This window comes from Amblyomma mixtum, chromosome 5 (assembly GCF_055824585.1).
Source record: "Amblyomma mixtum isolate Tamu chromosome 5, ASM5582458v1, whole genome shotgun sequence".
Classification (NCBI taxonomy): domain Eukaryota; kingdom Metazoa; phylum Arthropoda; class Arachnida; order Ixodida; family Ixodidae; genus Amblyomma; species Amblyomma mixtum.
Window position 1 is genome coordinate 15,470,758 of NC_143016.1, and position 19,245 is coordinate 15,490,002.

The 19,245-nt window shown below is 46.3% G+C and overlaps 1 protein-coding gene across 1 annotated transcript; it reads left to right on the forward strand.

The window, feature by feature from the left end:
- The first annotated feature begins 140 nt into the window (after positions 1-140).
- Positions 141-19,234, forward strand: LOC149341369 (uncharacterized). The gene is given in 9 exon segments (XM_089543454.1): positions 141-417; positions 8,679-8,844; positions 8,954-9,067; positions 9,162-9,177; positions 9,273-9,368; positions 9,459-9,540; positions 13,837-13,946; positions 14,165-14,243; positions 19,147-19,234. Coding segments are annotated over 8 exon segments (792 nt in total). The 5' UTR covers positions 141-265; the 3' UTR covers positions 14,221-14,243; positions 19,147-19,234.
- The last annotated feature ends 11 nt before the right edge of the window (positions 19,235-19,245 follow it).

Sequence of the window (19,245 nt, forward strand, 5' to 3'; positions counted from 1 at the left end):
TGTTCAAAATTAGCCCCTCGACGGAAAGAAAGGGAAGATTCTTAGCGGGGGATGCTTAGCGTTGGTCGGCGCCGGGAGCCAATTGGGCTCCCTCGCACAACGTGGGAGGAGCGTCGGTTTTGTTTCCTCGCATTTTTTTTTTTTCGCCCTCATAAAGTTCTGAGGCAAAAGGCACGTTGCGAATTCGGCTACAGAAGCCTGACGAGTGTAGAAGATCCGCGAGCATTATACCGCGTTATGTGTTTTGTATCCTATTCATCTTCTGATGGAAGTACCAAGACGACTGCCACAAATTTTTTACTGGATTTATACAGCAGCTGCGCCGGTGGAAATTTGCAGTGTGATACGTTTCCTCTGGGAGCCCCGAAGTGCTTGTGGATTGCCTCATGGTAACGTTCGGTACTCTGTGGAAATCATGTAAGTAGTCTTAGCTTTATGCAACGTGTTTTGTTCAAACGATGTGCGTACGGAGCCATGGTGCTGTGGAGAAAGGTATGGCAAGCTCCTGCAACGCTTAACTGTCACAAGTGAAAAAACATCTCTCCCTTTTTTTCAGCTGGGGTATCGTACTTAAGCACTCTTTATTCGCCATATTTAAGCAGCGGCATACTCTACAAGGAGGTAAAAATATACCAGACTGTAAAGCTAGGCTAAAAAGAAATAAGTTTACTCCTGTTCACCGTCGCTCATTTATACAGCCTCGCCCGAATGCTACATATAGTTTCTCGAGGTGTTGGTATATGCCTACAACATTTCGGAGAAGGTAAGCACGAGTACTTGTAAGCCACAGCGATTACTTCAGCCTGGTGTTTGTGTCGTTGTTTGAGAAAAGGTGAAGACACTCGGAAATCATTGCCCCAGACTACGATAAACTATCGTCAGGACACCGTGTTTCATCCGTCCATCTTTTTTCTCATGTTTTTGTTGCGAACAATCACCCGTTGAACAAACAAAGCTGTTCTACTGAAAGGATGGCATTCGCATCCGTCACAAATTCTCCCACTATTAATGTGTTCGAATATTCACGGGCTCCCCAGCCAGAGTTGCTTGAGCAATCTCCACGCAGTCTACGGGGCACGGCCAGCCAACTATGCGTCATCAAGCTACGTCTGCCTGCAAACTGTTTGGCTTATCGACACAAGAAGCATTACCTTCCCATAATACGGCTCTTGCCTGATCGAAAGAGACCTCCAACGCATTTATCTCCAGCAGTCTTGAACACTTCTCCTGTAGCGCATCTAGTACAGTTGAATGGCGGTCCCTGCGTAGCTGGGTCGCAGTGGGCCTTTGGGATGAATTAAGCGGAAGGACTTGAATTCAGGAGGGCTTACAAATATCCTACATAGATGACCCATGCCTTAGCTATGCAAAGTTTGGAGAGCGTCCACTGGTTCTATGCACTGCATTAAAAAAAAAAAACGTTTTTGTAATACAGCGGCACACCAGCCAGTGAAGCGCATTTAAATTGTCCCCTTGTTTCAGCGTCAGTTTATTACTCAGCCATAATGAAGTACTCGAAAACGACCGAAATTTGTTCGAATAACGTGGAATTCGAATTAAGGGAAGCCTTTTTAAAACACGATGTTTGCAGGAATGAAGCAGCATATGTATAAACGAGAAATTTGAGCGAAGCAAGTTTGAACTAACGAGATTCCACACAGCATCGTGGGAGGGAATGCAAGGACATTTACCGCTGCCGTTTCGTTAGAAATTTGAATTATCAAAGTCGTTAATGCGGTACCTCATTGAAGAAACATGAACGAAATACCCGTCCAGAATACAATTGTATAAGTCTCCGAAACGGCTGCAGTTCACCTGCGACGTTATGAATCATGTTTAGCATCATAAAGCACCCCAAGGCGTGTGGTTGCACATTGCAAAACAGCTCGACGACTTTGCAGCCAGCACGAACGCCCCTTCTGCCAGAACAGTGAACATTGAACAAGAACTACCACGGACAAGGTGATTCAAGTTCTAGCTTTGCTCAGCACTTCTATGGCTCCGCCTTGTAAAACAAAAAAAAATCTTAAAGTGACAAAATAAATTAACGTATGTTATGAATTGAAGACATGTTATGAGATTGCAAGCGGGCGCATGTAGCTTAATAGCTTTGTCAAGAACTAGCTATCACTTTTATATTTATTTATTTATTTTATTTAGAAATACTGCTTATTTAAACACACAAACTAGATCTTTTCCTTCCCACTTCGATAGTCGCATTTTTATTCCTCATTAACGCTTATCAGAAATAACAAAGTGTTCAAGATTTAGAGTTGACGAGCACGAGAATCTTTTCCCTTTCTATGTATTGATCAAACATTTAGGTCTTCGTTACCGAGCCGGTGTCCTCCTCTTAGCGATTCTGCCATTTAGTTTATTTCAGTGCGAAAGCACGTTTTCACGGGGTCAAGCCCATCCAAGAACCTTGTGGCGTACCTCACCTTGAGGGTGAGAAATAAAATAAATATTGACGCGACTGCATTGCGCATAGTCGTCTTCATCCAATTCCGTCTGCGGCGCAAACAAATCAGATCAGATTAACCTCGATCAGAGCTTAGCCAGAGTCTAATATCGTCTCCAGACGTGCCGATGACCCAGCAAAGCAAAACCATGAGTCAGACAGGCTAAACACATGCTTTCGCACGTCTACTCGCACGTCTAACTCGCCCAATCCTCAGTTCTTCTGCAGTACTCGGTTCAGCTACGTTAAAACCCTACCATTTTTTGTTGATTTTTCATTTACACCAGTAAGCAAGTACTCAGATATATATGGAATAAATGTCATGTCGTAGCTGTGGAATGTAACGTGTTCAAGACAGCTTGTGTGCCAATTTGTGTGTAACTTCGCTGGTGGTTTTTGAGGACCAGAGATGTGTTCAGGTCTTGATATAGACCTAATGACGCCTGTTTAGATATTAACTTTGAGTCTTCCGCTTCAGTAACACCAAGGGAACGAAATGAATGTCTGCCTTATGTGTTACATTCGCACCCAGCGACAAAGAAGGAAAGATTCTGTATATTACTATTTTACGCTTTATTTCATCTCATTCCTTGAACAAAAACTGCACTTCACGCTCCTTCTTCGCTGATTTCGTATATCTCTACTCGCACGCTTATGATTACACAAATGTATTTTCACAATTGCATAAATGATTGCATCATCAGTGACGCATGCACAAAATTCATATAGACGGTCGTCGGCCACAGCTTCAAAATTGGCCAACACCAACCTGGAATATGGACTTTGGCAGTCTGTGCAGGTGTCCCTCGCATTGTTTTCATTTCTTTTAGGGGTTCTATCGCACGATCTCGCTCTCCATCCGGTGAACCTGAATCCTGAACTGAATATTTACGGTTCGTAATTAGTGTTCATGCAGTGCGTCATTGACACAAACGCAAGGCAGCACCGAGATTAAAGATAGGTGGTGTCTGACACTGCAGGTATGCGGCGTCATGGTCGGGGTCGTTGACCGTGAGCGAAAAATCCCCGAAAGAATCCCCAGAGAAGCAACCTAAGTGTGCCACATAGGTCACGTGACCTTGTGACGTCACCACAACTTGCCAACCGGAAGCAGAGCCACTGCTCACCATGACGAGTGGCCGTTAGATTAATGATTTGTCGCAAGAGGTCGCTCGAGAAGAGCAACCTGAGAGTCACAAGCCCACCGCTGGGAGCATCTGCCATCGCAGGGCAGGAACACATCGCTTAGCAGCTGCACCGTTTCGCAAGTAGTGGTATCAAGACTCTCAGGAATCTGTGAATGTAAAGTCGAGAACGACCAATTCCGCCCCTATGGTCATTACCCATTCACGCTATCGCGTCGTGCCCTTAATGCGGAGCTCAAGTATTCCGTACGATTTGTTTCCATCCGTAAACATTTATTCAAGCAGCGGCGCACGCACAGTGCACAGCGTCAGGCTCGGTGCTCATGTGCGCCAGAGGACGAGTGCCAGCACTTCAAAGGTGTACGCGCAGGGCCCTCCAATATGAAAGGGAACAAAATGTGAGCATTCAGTTGATGATTACTCCATAACTACGTGTGACAAGCACATTTTCTCCTGTTTTCTGACTAGTTTTCCTCCTTGGCTCCTAATATGCAAAAGCCATTTTTTACTCTACTAGAGAAATAACCAAACATTCGTCTTTTTGTACAAACTGGTTGTTCGGTTTCATACTGGAGGGACCTATACACTGCGACGTGACTATAAGGGAACGGGGGCGTTTTTACGAAACTAAAGCGTATACATATTTAAAAGGGGTTAATAAAGAAAGTGCTTAAACTATTCACTCTCAGTGCACCAGTTTAGTCCAGTGTGCTTAAAACACCGTTTCTCCTCCTCCTCACAAGCTCAAGCACGTTCCGGATCGATCCCTATTCCCAAGGCTCCTTTTTTTTATTGCTCAAATGTGCCCTTCGCCATGGGTGAGTTAAATTTACATATGCAGACCTGTGCCGGCTATAAAAGCCAAACAAGGCTCAGTAGTCCGTGACCTGGGGACGTTGCCAATGTGGAGGTTCCGAAGGTGTTGCATGAAGCAGTGGATAAGTCGGGTCAAAGTAATGCGTATATGCTGCAGGGGTTTCTTAAAGTTTCAGGCAGCGCGCACTACGACGCTGCTCCACGAGCTCATCAAGAGTAGCAATAGCAAGTCTCTTGAATAAGGGCTTTTGTATTAGTTGAACTCTATTTAAAGGCCATAATTTGTTGGCTCTCTCGCTTTTATTTTCTCAAGAGGAGGAGAGAAAAACCACCGTCGTTTGCGCATCAGCGTGATGGAAAATGTGCACAAAGGAGGAAAGAACTTTCGGTAGTGCAATTTCTTGTCCCAATTCTCCTGATATTTGGAAACAAAAAGTGCCTTTAGCAAAGCATGCCTACCTACAGTGTACTTTGCGGCACAAAGCAATCATGTACCATGCTGATAAAAAAAAATCAAAACGTACTATGAGGCACTTACGCGTATGGTGTGTAACAGGGGCACATGTGGAATCGTTGCGCAATCTTTGCACTCGCTATGACAGCGATAGCCCCGTAAACCCGCCCCTACCCTTTCATGAGAGGCTGCAGTCCGCGGCTCACATGTGCAGCCAGCATGGGACAGTCTATAGGACAGTCCACATCAGACAGCCGACATCGGAAAGCCCCCATGTGAGAGCCCGCTGACATATGAGAATTGCGGCCAAAGTCAGGTTACAACGAAGCAACGGCTACTGCGAATAAATACCGCGGGGTCTTCGACTTTGTTACAGCGGGTTTCGACTGCACGTGGGACAGCCCACAATTGGGAAAGCCCACACAGAGAAGTTCACGTGGGAACGTCCCACCAGGACCATAAGACCACAAAGGGCACACTCCCCAAGCCACTTGACATTTTCATTAATTGGCGACTTCACCGATGGCAATAGTTAGCGCTGTGATGACGTGCCCTTTGTCAAAAATATATGGGCCAGTGAGTTTTCTATCAGGACCCGTAGTGAGGCTCTTGTAACAGCCCTGAAACACCCCTCAGTTTTGGACAGGTGTGGATGATTTGCAGCACTAGCGAAGGAAAACGAGTCGCACCACACGGCTCAGAAGAAAACCAGGTGGCCCGTACATTTTCGACTATGGCCATACTAGAATTATAGTCTGTGTTCCAGATTTATTCGTGTTCAGTTGGCTGTGCCATGAGCCTTTGCAAATAAAAATAATTAGTGGCACGAGCAGATAGAAATCAACGCGATCGTGCGTCTTCCAGCCGGGATCGCAGCACCACCAGTGACAGTCAGCCAGTTTAGTATAAGCATTACCATACAAATGTCAGGCTCGTATATAAAGGTACAGCGGCAACGTTGGTAACGGTAAATCAATACCAGATATAATACGCTCGACTAACTTAATTCGCATGCGTGCGGAATATGCGCCTAACTACGGAACGCCCCCGCCGCGGTGGCTCAGTGGTTACGGCGCTCGGCTGGTGACCCGAAAGACGCGGGTTCGACCCCGACCGCGGTGGTCGAATTTCGATGGAGGCGAAATGTCAGTGCACGTTAAAGAACCCCAGGTGGTCTAAATTTCCGGAGCCCTTACTACGTTGTCCGTCATAGCCTGAGTCGTTTTGAGACGTTAAACACCCATAAACCAAACCTAACTACGGAACGCTGTCGCAGAAGTAGTGCTCCATGAAAAACCCAGAAGGGCGGGTAGGTATGTAACTCCTGCATTGGTCTTGCAAACGCCTGTGGCCCACAGCTTCGCGTCCGTCAATGTTTTTGACTTTTTTTTCCCCCTCCCAATCTTTCAATGCTACTTAGTACGCAGTCGTCCATTCGAAGCCGCTGCCGACACCGTCCGTCTCATCGAAGCGTCTTGCTCCACGCCGCCCTCCGCGAGATAGCTGGCGGAGCACCCCTCCTTCGAGGGCGGCGCCCACTCAACGGGCGCCACCCATGCGAGAGTGTGGGGAGGGCTGCGCTCGCGGCTCGACGCCTCAGTACGCGCTGCACAACCGCCGAGCTCAGCCGTTGACACCTTTGCTTGGGAAGTGCCCAAAATAAGCACGCTAGCCGCTCCTTCCTCATTTCTCGGTTAATTTCGCCATTGCTTTGGCCGTTCACAGAGCATGTTTTGCATCACGGCTATAGCGCACTGAACTCTCCCTCCACACCGCGAAGACAAAGCTATGTAGCAGGAGCGGTTAACGGCAAGCACGCAGCGCTCCTCAAACTTCCAAGAATAGTTCGCTGCTCGTCGCCGCAGGCTGTGAACGCTTACTGTTACGAGCGCACCACTGATCACATAAGAAGCAAGCTGCATAGCGTAGTTCCTCTTAACGGAGCACGTTCTGTCCCTCAAAATACCAAGCGGTTCTTTAAATTAACGGTGCTAATTAGCCGTTTCAGACCCCTGTAGTGTCGCAACCAAGGGACTAAAGAGGCTCGAAGCCGCTCTACTACGCTGCATCCGCACTGTTCTGCTCGTACTCGAGCGTGGATACATAAAGGCAGGTCTAGCATCGTCTCCTGTGTGCTCTCTATAAAGTGTGTGTGGTGATTTAGACCATTATCGTATGTGCAGCACAGATCACAACGCGGAGTCCTGCTCTCAGGAGGACAGGGGTGCCACTGCCACATGGTTCTCTGCAAAACTTTACACATACCCGCATGGTAGTCGGGCATTTAGGACGGTTTCCCGCCTTCTCTTTCCTTTAGGACACTGAAGTACACTCAAAATAGTGACAGCGGCAATTTACGACTATTGTTGGTGTTTGTATGCATGGTGAGATAGTTCTGACAGGTCTCGCGAGAATTGTGCCCTCAATGTATCGTATTTTATTGATATCTGAGTGTCGATGAGGTCGAGCAATTGCCGACAGAATAGTCGCAAGGCTAACTCCAACTGTATGGTATAAAACTACTTCGACCTCATGTTTTGACTCATAAGAACATTGAAAACAATTTCTTTTCTTTTTCATTTTTTTTTTCTTCTGTTGCGTACACCCTGGGGAAACACCGCTGCGCACGGTCATGCTCGCGTGCAAAATCAGTCTTAAGAAATACAAGAATGCGTTATAAGGTTTTCACGCGCTTCACGTTACTGCTCTAAACTCAACTGAATGGAAAAGAACCAAAAAAAAGTTTGGTTGGTTTGGTTTTATGGGGTTTAACGTCCCAAAGCGATCTAGGCTATGAGAGACGCCGTAGTGGAGGGCTCCGGAAATTTCGACCACCTGGGGTTCTTTAACGTGCACTGACATCGCACAGTACACGGGCCTCTAGAATTTCTCCTCCAAAGAAATTCAACCGCCGCGGCCGGGATCGAACCCGCGTCTTTCGGGTCAGCAGCCGAGCACCATAGCCATTGAGCCACCGCGGCGGCAAAAAAAAAATGAAAAAAAATAAAGTAGTACGTTTTGCGGTTTGGTTTTTCAATTCAGCGCATACTCTCCATAAGTTTAAGTTTGTTTTCTTTCATTATGATTGATTACACTGTTGAAATAAAAATGCATCAGTGAATGGATAACAACAAAAGCAAATGTTTGAAGTCAGATAAATACAGACGTACCTGCCAAATAAATACAGCGCCTGTCGGCGTCTTGTATGTTGTTCTTTCCTACGTAGCTTGTGTCGTTTGCGCTGATCTTTTCACAAGATTTGCCGGATAAATAAGTTATAAATGAATCATGTCACAAGTAGTTTTGGTGCGCTAGTTTCGTTTTCAGCAACCATGGCGTTACAAGGGTTAGACTTGAGGCACACAAAAATTGCGGCACCTATTAGTTGAGTCAATGTCATTCTGGCTCCAGGAGCAGGCTAGCACAACTGGAGCGCATCTCAGAAAAGACTAAGCAGTAATTACATAGCAGCTTGTATATGCCTCACGTTATCTCTTGTTTATGCCAGCATGGTCACTGTTCAGCTGCAGAAACAAAACAAAAACTATTTGGAAGATGAAATTTAAATACAAGTAATTTACTTATGGGAATTCCGCTTCCTGACACGTTTACTAATGATTTGGCCCTATTCCAAAGACACCGCCACAAATATGTAGCTTCTGTAACCATCACGTGGTCTGCTGCGCGAGTCGTTCAATTCGATACCGCTGGTTCATTTTACTTTATAAACCGTCATAAAAGAAAATAAATCGGTGCAAGTACATTGAAAGCAGTATGCATTATCATTCGTTTGTTCTTTGAGATGATTCAAATTCAAACGCAAGAACCGTTAGAAGCAGACGGCACTGGCGGCACCACGAGACAGCGGCAGGGCGGCAGGGCGGCACTTTCAGATCTTGATCGTACGAAGGCGGTTGTCACTTGGCTGCGTGTTCCGAGTCCCGAAGATGTCACAGTACTCATTAAACGTGAGTGATATCTAAGCGGTGCTTAACCATTTAATTAATCACTGCATGAGCGCAACAGCATTCACCGTTCTTCATGATGCGCGCACCGTTTGATTTGATTCGCTTCCAGGGATCCCAAAGTCCTGAGGACGGAGACCAGGATCTTTACCAAGCTCTCGACGGTTTACGACATGCGGCGATGGAAAACGTATCAAGACAACGGATGGCCATAGAACAGGAAACGGTAAATCTATTCTCTTTTTTTTATAATTTCTTAAATGCGTTGTATATTATGAACGCGAACTCATAACTGCCGTTTATCTGCTTCCCACTTGCAGGAGAAGCTCCGAAGAGGTAATCGTCCCGTCCTGCCGGTTTTCATGATGCCATGCAATTTCGGTTGCTTTATTATTGAGTGAAAGCAATTTCTGTGCACGAAATGTTTTCAGAGTTGAACGAGATGCAGCGCGATACTGAAGAAGGTGGGCAGTTGCTACCAGAGCAAGCCGAGAACCTCGAGAAGTGGTCTGAAGAAATCCAAGAGAGTAAGCGCATTTTAAATTTTCTTCTGGGTCACTTGTACAGTGCATAAAAAATAATGGCTGAATTTGTTTTTCTTTGATACTTTGGCGCAGGCACGGCCCGCAACAAAGCTAACATCTGCAAATTGGAAGGCGACCTGTATGAAGCTCACATCGCCTGCAAGATGATGAGACAGTAAGCCAATTACATACCTTCCTATGATAGGTGATCGTAGGCACCCTTTTGCACTGCCGTATTTGTTCACGTACTGAGTGTTGTATTGTTCAGAGAAAATCAAAGAAAAATTCTCCCGGCTAAATTGCCGAGTTGTTCGAGCACAAATTTCGCACAGAGGTATGATAATTTATTCTTTTATACTACGTTTTGGCCAGGTACTTGCCTGAATAGATATTTAATCTAAAGTCCGCATCGTATGCGACGATGCCGATCATACGCCAGAAAGTTGAGAGAGAACTTTATTTTCAGAAAGACTCCGAAAACTCCGCATCCGAAAAGGTCTATCTGAAGCGGCTCGATCGGACTGCAGTGAACCACACACGACAATACTATTTTTTTTTTCTATATATATTTCCAAATTTCCTGTGGCGTTGAGAAATGCCTGTCCTTAGTCCAAAGGGATCAGGACCTCTCACTTGCTTGGGGAGCGCTTTGTAGCGCGTGTTCCGTATTCATCTGTCCGGGTTAAAAGGCGATATACGAAGAATGGCGTTCGCGTGCGCGGCTTATAATCAGGGCTCCCTTTTGCGCGATAGCCTCGTCATACAGCGGCGAGGTTGCAAACGAATCAAGCAGAATTTACTCGCGCCAGAGAAGAATTTCTAGAGGGTCGAGAGAAATAAATAAACAAATTGGTTTTTCAGGAAATGAAAAACGCAATAACTCTCACATCTCGGACACCTCAACCGCGCCGTAAGGGAAGAGAGGAAGGGGGGAGTGAAAGAAGGAAGAGAGATAGAGGGGCTGTGGTGGAAAGCTCCAGAATAATTTCCACCACGTAGGTATCTTTAACGTGCACTGACATCGCAGAACACAGATGGAGAGAAAAAAAAAATTTTAGGGGTGCACTTAAGTCTGGGTGCAGTAGTGCGAAAGCATTTCTATTACTGCTGCCCATTATGTTGCTGTGTGTTCGTTTTTTATGCCTTTGCCTTTTTAAGTCGTGTTTTCGCTCTAACTTCGGTTCTACCACATCCGAAGACGTGGGCCCCGTTGCTAGTGTCTAGTAGGCACACCGAAGTACAAATAAATAAATTGGTTAAATTACTAATTCAATAATTCATCAATTCAATTTAATTAATCAATTTAGTGACTTAGTCATTAATGCTAATTACATAATTATTTCGGACACGCTCTGCTGACAGCTTTAGTACACGCCACTCATGAGACAAGAAATGCTTTGGCATTAAAATTGAAAATGGTCATTTTGACGGAGGCGAAACGGGAAGGCACCCGCGTGCTGTGCTATCCACTGTCACCATTGCAAAGAGAAACCCCGGCATGACTCCACCAGCATTCCAGGTCAAGCAAGAACGAAAAACAAAAAGGATGAAAACACCATCCTAGGTAATGCAAAAACAAAAACCGAGGGAGGTTATCGAAGCATTCAAGATCAGGACAGCCGGAACAGAAAATTGCATCAGCCCATCGTCAGTAGCCCTCGAAGATAGCGAAATTGAATTGTTGAGGCCTTTGGCCAGATTATAGGAAGAAGGATGACAGCGTTCCCTTTGATATACAAAAACAATTCACTTTCTCTTGTTTCACTCTTTCTAGTACTATACAAAAACGCCCCATCCTATCCAATAAACTTAGTTGAAAGTCCACGCTTCGTCAGTTCCTGTTCTGTGTATGTTGTATCTGTATAAGTTGGCTCGATATCTCCACCATTCCCACCTACAAGGCATCGCTTAACTCTAGAATCACATTATAAATCGTTATGGAAATAGCAGTAACGTTATATGGTATAGCCAAATGTTACATTAATGCTAACAGTTAGCATATAACGCTATATGTTGTGCCGCAAACATTAGTTTAGCATTCAAAGTAAACATTGTGCTAATGCCTACATCCAAATTTTATTATGTTAAAACTTAATATGTTGTGTCGTAAACATTATTTCAACGTTCAAACTAAATAAAAAATTTTTTCGATGCTACGTCATAAATGTTATGCCAATATTTAAATCACTACAGAAAAATACAAATATATTTCAAGCATTATGTCCCAGAACTTTTCCCATTGTTTTTACAGTAATGATGTTCTTCAATTTGCAGTACTTTGCAACTAAATCTCTTCAATTGTGCCTGCCATAAACTGAATGTGCAGCCCCATTCTTTTGTTAGAAAACTGCTTATTACCAATTCATCATTGTAGCTCATGGGACACCCCTCAGTAATGGCTTTGTTGGTGTTTGCAAAATTTTGATAAAATTGTGTACCTTCATAACCGGCAGGCCTGCATGCTCTTTCAGGATTACCAGTTTGGAGAACGTTGCTGCATCGTGCAAAAATATATGAGCTTCAGAAAGCATACAGGCAAAGCAACCCCTCCAGTGCACGTAACTAGTCGAGAAAGCCATATTTTGTTGAGCCACAGTGCCAAGGGTAATCGCATTTTCAGAATTCTAGAAACTGATATGGCTATTAAACAACTGGCTACAAACCTCTAGTTGCAACTACGCGCCTATCTCTACTAATTAAAAAGTTTATTAAAAATTAGTTAACCAGCTTACTAAAGACGGTTCACCAGTTTTCTGGTGTCCATTAATACTGGTAATGGTATGCCGCAGAAGCCATATTATTATCCCAAAAAGCCTATTTTTGAAAGTGTTTGCTGAAACACCTAGTATACTCTTATAAACGGTGCCAAGAATGTCATTATTTTAAACACCCGCATTCACCTGCTGACCAAACAGGATGACAGCAAAGTCATCCAGGTAGCCTGGGTAGGAGGTCCTCCAGAAAAATTCAAGGTAAAACGTGAAATGTTCCCAGTGCAATATGCGATTCAGGCTAGTCTATGGACGTATACCTATGGGGCCAAGGACAAGGGTGGTACAGGTATCAGTTTGAAAAATGAGAAAGGCATTTTTTTTTTTGCTGTCTGGTTTGGGGAGTGAAGACTAGCTTGTGCATTGCACGCAAGCGATGTTTTGGTTGAGTGCAAAAAAGCTCACGGCTGCTCTCTGGCGCTGCAAAAGTGCGGCAGCTTCCACAGTCTATCCAGATCATCCAGAAACCCGGATTGAGTTTCGGCACTTATGCCATGGAGGTGAAGAGCATGGCGGCCATGAGTGTCTATTACCCCTCACTCACCCCCCCCCCCCCCCCCCCCCCTCCTCCGGTCTCACAAGAGGGAAAAAAAACATTCTGCCTGCTCATGCAAGACGCATACGTGTACCACTATTACAGTGGCTAGATCGTTATCTCTTCAAATAGGGAATGGTGCCGCGAAGGCTCAGTGGTTACCATGCTTGGCTGCTGAGCCCAATGACGCGGGTTCAATCCCAGCCGTGTTACGATGATGCCAAGACGTGCTGCACGATGTCAGTGCAAGAATCCCTGTTGACGGAAGTTTATGCAGAGCCTCTTCACTACAGTACTTCGTTCTCTCTCCATTTCATCACAGCACCGCTAAGTGTACACTGCCGCAGTGGTCACAGCACTCGGCTACTGAGCCGGAGCACCTGGATTCGAACCTGGCCGCCTTTCGATGGAAGAGAATTGCAGAAGCGCCCGTGTACTGTGTGACGTCAGTGCACGTTAGAGATACCCAGCTGTTCGAAACTTTTCTGGAGCTCCTCGCTACGGCAACTCTTTCTTGTTTCACTCCCTCCTTCAAACCTTCCCTCACAGCACTGTTGAGGTGTCGATGGAGTAAGGAGACCTTACTGCGCCTTTCATTTCTCAAAATCCATTTATTTTTAACGGAGACAGCTACTGTGCCTTTCCTCAAAAGCGAGTTTGTATTTTATACCGAAGTACCCAAAGGGGATTGACCAAAATATGGGTGGTGAAGACCTAATACTCATAAAATTCATTGGACTGAGTCACGATATCGATATCAACTAAGCCAAGTGAATCAGCGACAGCTGCTCGTGGTGGTAAAATGCAGCATTGCTTATTTTTTTTTTCCAGAGTGTGCATGATGTTACTGCTCGGACCGCTCAACGCGGCGCGATGCCATGACGCTGCACGATGATCAACTAGCGTGGCACAGTGTTACAGCAACGCCACAAAACCGGGAAACGTGTTCTTATCCACCGCTGTAAAATGATTTTATAATAATGAAACTAGCGATGATTTCAGGTGCAGATCGATCGCCGAAAGGTGCCCCCGAATCGCCAGACTTGTGCCCTGCATATATCACGTCACATTTCACGTGACGTGATATATGCGGTTTTCCTCAGCTGTGGCGAGAATGATTCCGTGAACTTGACACGCACAACCTTCCTCACCGGCGGATTTTCAGGAAAGTTCAGGGCCTGCTGAAGGACTCTGCTGAAGTGAACCACGTGTGCGACGAGCTGGTCAACATTTTGCAAGACTCGGATGATGACGAGGAGCCTGGCAGAGCAGAAGGTAGGATGAGCAACACCCGACAGATGGAAGTCGGCACTGGCGTTTCAGTGCTTGCGTCGGGTCAGGCACTTGGTTTAGAGGTATACCTTTTGTAAGCTAGCAGATGACTGCCGCACCATGTTACTATGCAGTGCACGCCATTGTAACCTGATTTGGGGAACAAACCATTAATATTGCCATGTCAACGTTCTTAAAACCTCCGACTACTTTTCATGCAGACACTAAAGGCGCAACCTCTGGACAGGCCACAGGAAAGCGAGCCCTAGGAGACTGAAACATGGATGACCCACTGTCAAGGTATAATCACCAATAATGTATGCACTCCCATGTACGAGCACAGCATTAGTGCAGTAGCCCGTGGCCCATATCAGCGCTATATAGTCCATTCAGGCCATCCTTTCAGCAGCACATTTTACAGCGAACGTACATGTGCTGCTTCACGAAATACAAAAAAAGTGACTGCTGCAGAGTCACTGCACACAACCAGGACGGTACACCAGCCCAACAAAGTCCAAATGTGTTGCAAGTATACTCCGAGTGTTTTCTATTGTTCATACGGCTGCATGAAACCAAAGTCTGTTCTTGGAAGAAAATGTTAGGGAAGAGTGTACATATACTGACATAATGTACACCAATAAGTGCTGTGCAAATATTATGCCATTTTTAATATGAAAATTCAATGCAATGAGTTTTAAAGAATTTCTCTATGGTCTAATCCAGGGCACCTTAGGAATGGCACTGCTGCCAATTTATGCAAAATTGCAATCTTTAGGAAATGTTCAGTCAAGTGCCACACCAATCAAAAGTGCACTGCAGGAAAGGCAGTGTACAGAGTCGATCACACTTGTCTAGAGCGCTCGAGCGGTATGCTGGGGAGCAAATGAAGTTAAATCTCATCGCAGCTGCTTTGCCGGGGCTAAGGCGCTGGAGCATGTGTGATGCACATGTCTATTAAGCTTCTCCCCAGTGCAAATCATTATCAGTAAAAGTCAATGCCTTCTTTAGAATTTTGCATTATTTCCACCGGACGGAACCACTCGAGCGTTCTAGACCAGTGTGACAGACTCTGCACAAGTCACTGGCTGTTGCTGTCATGTTGCGGCCTTGCAAGAAAAGCTGGCGAGGAGGTGCAGACGCAGCCAAATGAAATCTGAAGGAAAAGTATGTAAGGCACTGTCTAGACAAAATGGTGGCACGCCGATTTCCAGCTGCAGAAAAACTGAAAATGGGGCATAGCTCTTCTCTGATTTTCATTTCTTCGTGACTTGGTACCAGAGATGCTCACATTATGCACCCGCTATGCTGAGGAAGCAGCACAATGAAATGCTGCACGAGAAGATAGTATGCCAGTGTTGCGTTTTATGATGTGTAAACAACCTGGATTGGCGTAATACACATTCTTTCTCAATTCCATTCCATCTTCAAACTTCCTGCTTTTTACTGTTGGTTGAAGAGACGCCATGGCCTAGAATTCAGCCAATAATGAAGGGTGAATGTGGGGCATGTTGTTGCTTCAGCCAGTGGCAAAGGGCAGGAAATATGGAAATAATAAAATTGCTATTAGAATTATTTATATTACTGACTCTAGTTGCCATAGGCTAAGGCTTGGTGGCATATAGCCAATCAGGATGGATGCAGAAGCCAATGAAGTGCTCGCATTATTGTATATTGGCCATCACCCGATCCTCCTGCCTGGTGCTGGAGTATCAAGGTACGCCTTCCTAGACAAGCACAGTATTGTGCATCTTTATCATGAAGACTTATCGCCTCAACCACTGGCTCATTTACGCTGAAACTGCGCACAGAACTGGGGTAATGCAGTAACTTTTGTCTTGTATTAAGTTTGTCAGCAGTACTTACGAGGTTAAGTCGCGCATTATGCAAACCCGTAACAGTCTGCCTCGAAATCGACGATCCGAAAGCCGCCAACTTAGGGTTTTCGCCAAAGGGTGTTAGTGGCACCATCTGTTGTTTGCATAGGGAAAACTCCACGACACGAAGGACACCGAGGTCAGCATTACAAGCTGTGCAAGTCCTTTGATGGTGCCCTTCGTGGCAATCTGGCGTTGGCAGCTTTCAATTTGTCGACCTCGTTGCACGTGATTACAGAGTTGCATCATAGTGCACTGCACGGGCTCGGGCCAGCCCAAAAGCCCGGGCCCGGCCCGCAGGCCGGGTCGGGCCGGGACATAATTTGTTTTGCCGTGACCAGCCGGTGACCAGCCGTCGGACACCAGCTGTTTCTGTACGGGCCCTAGCCGGGCTTGGGTCCGTACAGAAACGGCTGGTGTCCGACTTTTCATTCACTATTGCAGGGTGAAGTACACAACTACGGCACTGAAGCAGCTACACGGATGAGCTATGAGTTATAGTACCCGCCGAGAAAAAAACTAAGCTTTATTCATTGACTTATTTATTTCCTTATTTCCATGCCGCGGTGCAGTAAGAGTAAAATTCAATCGGGCTTAATTGGCCACTGATCATTCGTAATCCCAAAACATACCTATACATGGGCGTCCGGAGGGGGGGGCAAGGGGGGGCGGTTGCACCCCCCTGGAAAATCACTCACTCGAACCGTGAGTGATGGCCGCACACCAGGGGCGGTGGTGCGCTCAGTCAAAAGGGTAAAAGCAGCCCCGCATGGTCACATCTGCGAAATGCCGCGTCCGGGCGTGCGTCGTTCCGCCGTTTTCAAACCACGCCATCGTTAGCTCTACTGAAGGGCGACCTGTTCCAGACATACAGCGGCACCGGCGAGCATGTGTTTCGAGCCGCCTTGAGATGGGTGTCTGTTTCTTTGATCTCTAGAGAGATAGCGACACGGAGGCAGACAGTGCACGGGGCATCTTGTTTTCGCCTATGTCGTTACGCCGGTCACCGATGAATTCTTAAGGAGGGAAGGACAAATCAGCCGTGTCCACCCCCGCTTTGTCGGGCTGCTCAGGGGCAAGCGGGCGATGAGTTGGCGCCGCCGCCGCTCGCTGTCTCCTCCGATCCACGTGTAGCGCAGTTCGGTAGAAGCGCCGCTTTCAGAATCTCCGGCAAAGGGGATTAGCTGCTTTTGTTCATGGCGACGCAGTCTCCCGAGGCGCCCCCACACCAGCGTTCTTTGCGTCTTCTGTGAAAACCAGCGCCTTTGGTCAACGCAGCCCGATGGCGCCTGCCTGGCTCGCCTGTCACCTCTGGCTGGGCCTCAAATCACAACAGCGCCCATGTACTGTGCGTGTCAGTGCATGGTAAAAAGACCCAGGTGGTCGACATTACCCGGAACTCTGTACTACTCCATCCCTCATAGCCTGAGTCGTTTTGGGGCTCTGAACCCCATAAAAACACAAAAACAAATTTTCCGACCGGAGTGGCGAGTGTCCCTTCCCCTCGGAAGTTGCGCGGCGTTCCTTTCACCCCCAAAGTGCGCATTCGGGGATACTGCGGCAAGTAAGCCCTCGCACGTGTGCGCGCCTCTGTGTTTGTGCTTGGGTGTTTTTAGTGGCCGGTTGTCAGCGAAGCTGAGAACAACCAAGACAGCGGACGAGAAAACGACGAGCGGCGAGCAGTGTGTGTGGGGTTGCTCGACTGTGCGGATGCGCAAGCAAGATGGAGCGAGGTGTATGAAGCTGCGAGCGTGCATTTATCTTGTAAATAAGTTTTCGTTGTATATATAGTCATCTTTTGTTTTCAACGTACGCGTTCAAGTTTTTCCAATCAATGTGTATGATGAGTGTGCACCGAGAGCGTGTAATGAAGCACAGAAGTGAATTTATCACACGTGTAATTACGCAATTCGCCCAGAAAAATCCGAGGCGCCTACAGTTGCTGTTCAAGGAAGACTGACTGAGTGACTGTAGTTGCGTGTTTGCGAACATATTGTGCTGTGTGCTGGTCATCAATCCGGGTGAGTCGAGAACCCGTATGCAGGAAGACTGAGCACTCTTCTCCACGAAGTGATATAGCATCTTTTTGCATTTTTTATTAATTTTAGTTGTTTCTTCGTTGATAAACTCCAATGTACCTCTCCTAGCCGCGCTTTAATTTGCTGTTTGTAATTTTTCTTTCATGTGTGCATTTTGTTTAATTTTTATTTATATATAAATAAATAAATTTACTCCGCAAATAGCGCCTTTTTGCTACGAACATACCCCCCCCCCCCCCCCCCCCCCCCCCCCCCGGGGCACCAACGGGGCCCCCCCCTGCAAAAAATTCTGCGGACGCCCTTGTACCTATACACTATTAGAAATGCATTTGGGAAGAACACATTAGTTTAGGACGCTTATAGTCTTCAAACATATACCGTGAAATACTCAAGCCTTTTAGCTTGTCGTGCCTGCTGAAAGGCGACCAGTTCGGCTTTGACCTCAACCTGCGAGTTCGTGTTCACTAAAAAATGTCATTGTACTGATTGCTAGGCAGCTTTAATATTTATACTTCGCGGGTGGCAGAATATAACTGATTAAAATCATGGGGGAACACAAAGTAGACTACTATGCGTGTATGCAGCCCTTTTTATTTAGCTCTCGGAACTTCCGAGTTTATCCTTGCCTGCCTACACGAGATCACTGCCCAAAAGACGGGCCTGGCGACCACTACTCTTCATCACTTCCTTCTGGGTTAAAAAGAACCAACTTTCTGGAAGCCAAACTGCGGTTTCAGAGCCTTTGTCGGCCAGTTCCTTATCGGTGTAGTAGGAGTCTACTTGCTCAGAGTGAGCAGTATACCTCAAGCGTTACTGTGAAACGGGCTGTGCCGGGCCCGGGCTGGGCCTCACTTCGGGATCCATGGGCCGGGCCGGGCTCGCTAGCGCGATAATTTAGCGGGCTCGGGCTTGAGGTCTCGGGCCCGGGCCGGGCTCGGGTCTCAGATTGAAGCCCGTGCAGTGCTCTATTGCATCATTCGTGGCTGAATCAAATAAATATTTTTGTAAAACTTGCTACAAGACAAACGTTACCACAATATGCAAGCTCTGTGCTCCGTTTTACCGCAAACGAGCCAGTGGTTGAGGCGAGGAATTTTTTTAGTCTTCATGATAAAGATGCACAATACTGTACATGACAATAATTGACCTTTCCAAAAAGCAGTCCCACGGCATCCTTCAGTAAAGCAGGTGTTCAGACATCTGCATGCGGCCGATTGAGAAAACTATATCAGCAGAGTTAAGATGTTGCACAGTCCAGCCTTAACACAACCAACATTCCCTTGCTTGCAGGTGAAGCAACCTTCCAGTTTTGGCAGTCAAGGAAGTTTTCAAGGACATACAAGCCATATGCCTTGCACTTTTTCATGTTAACAGAAAAGCGAATAAAGT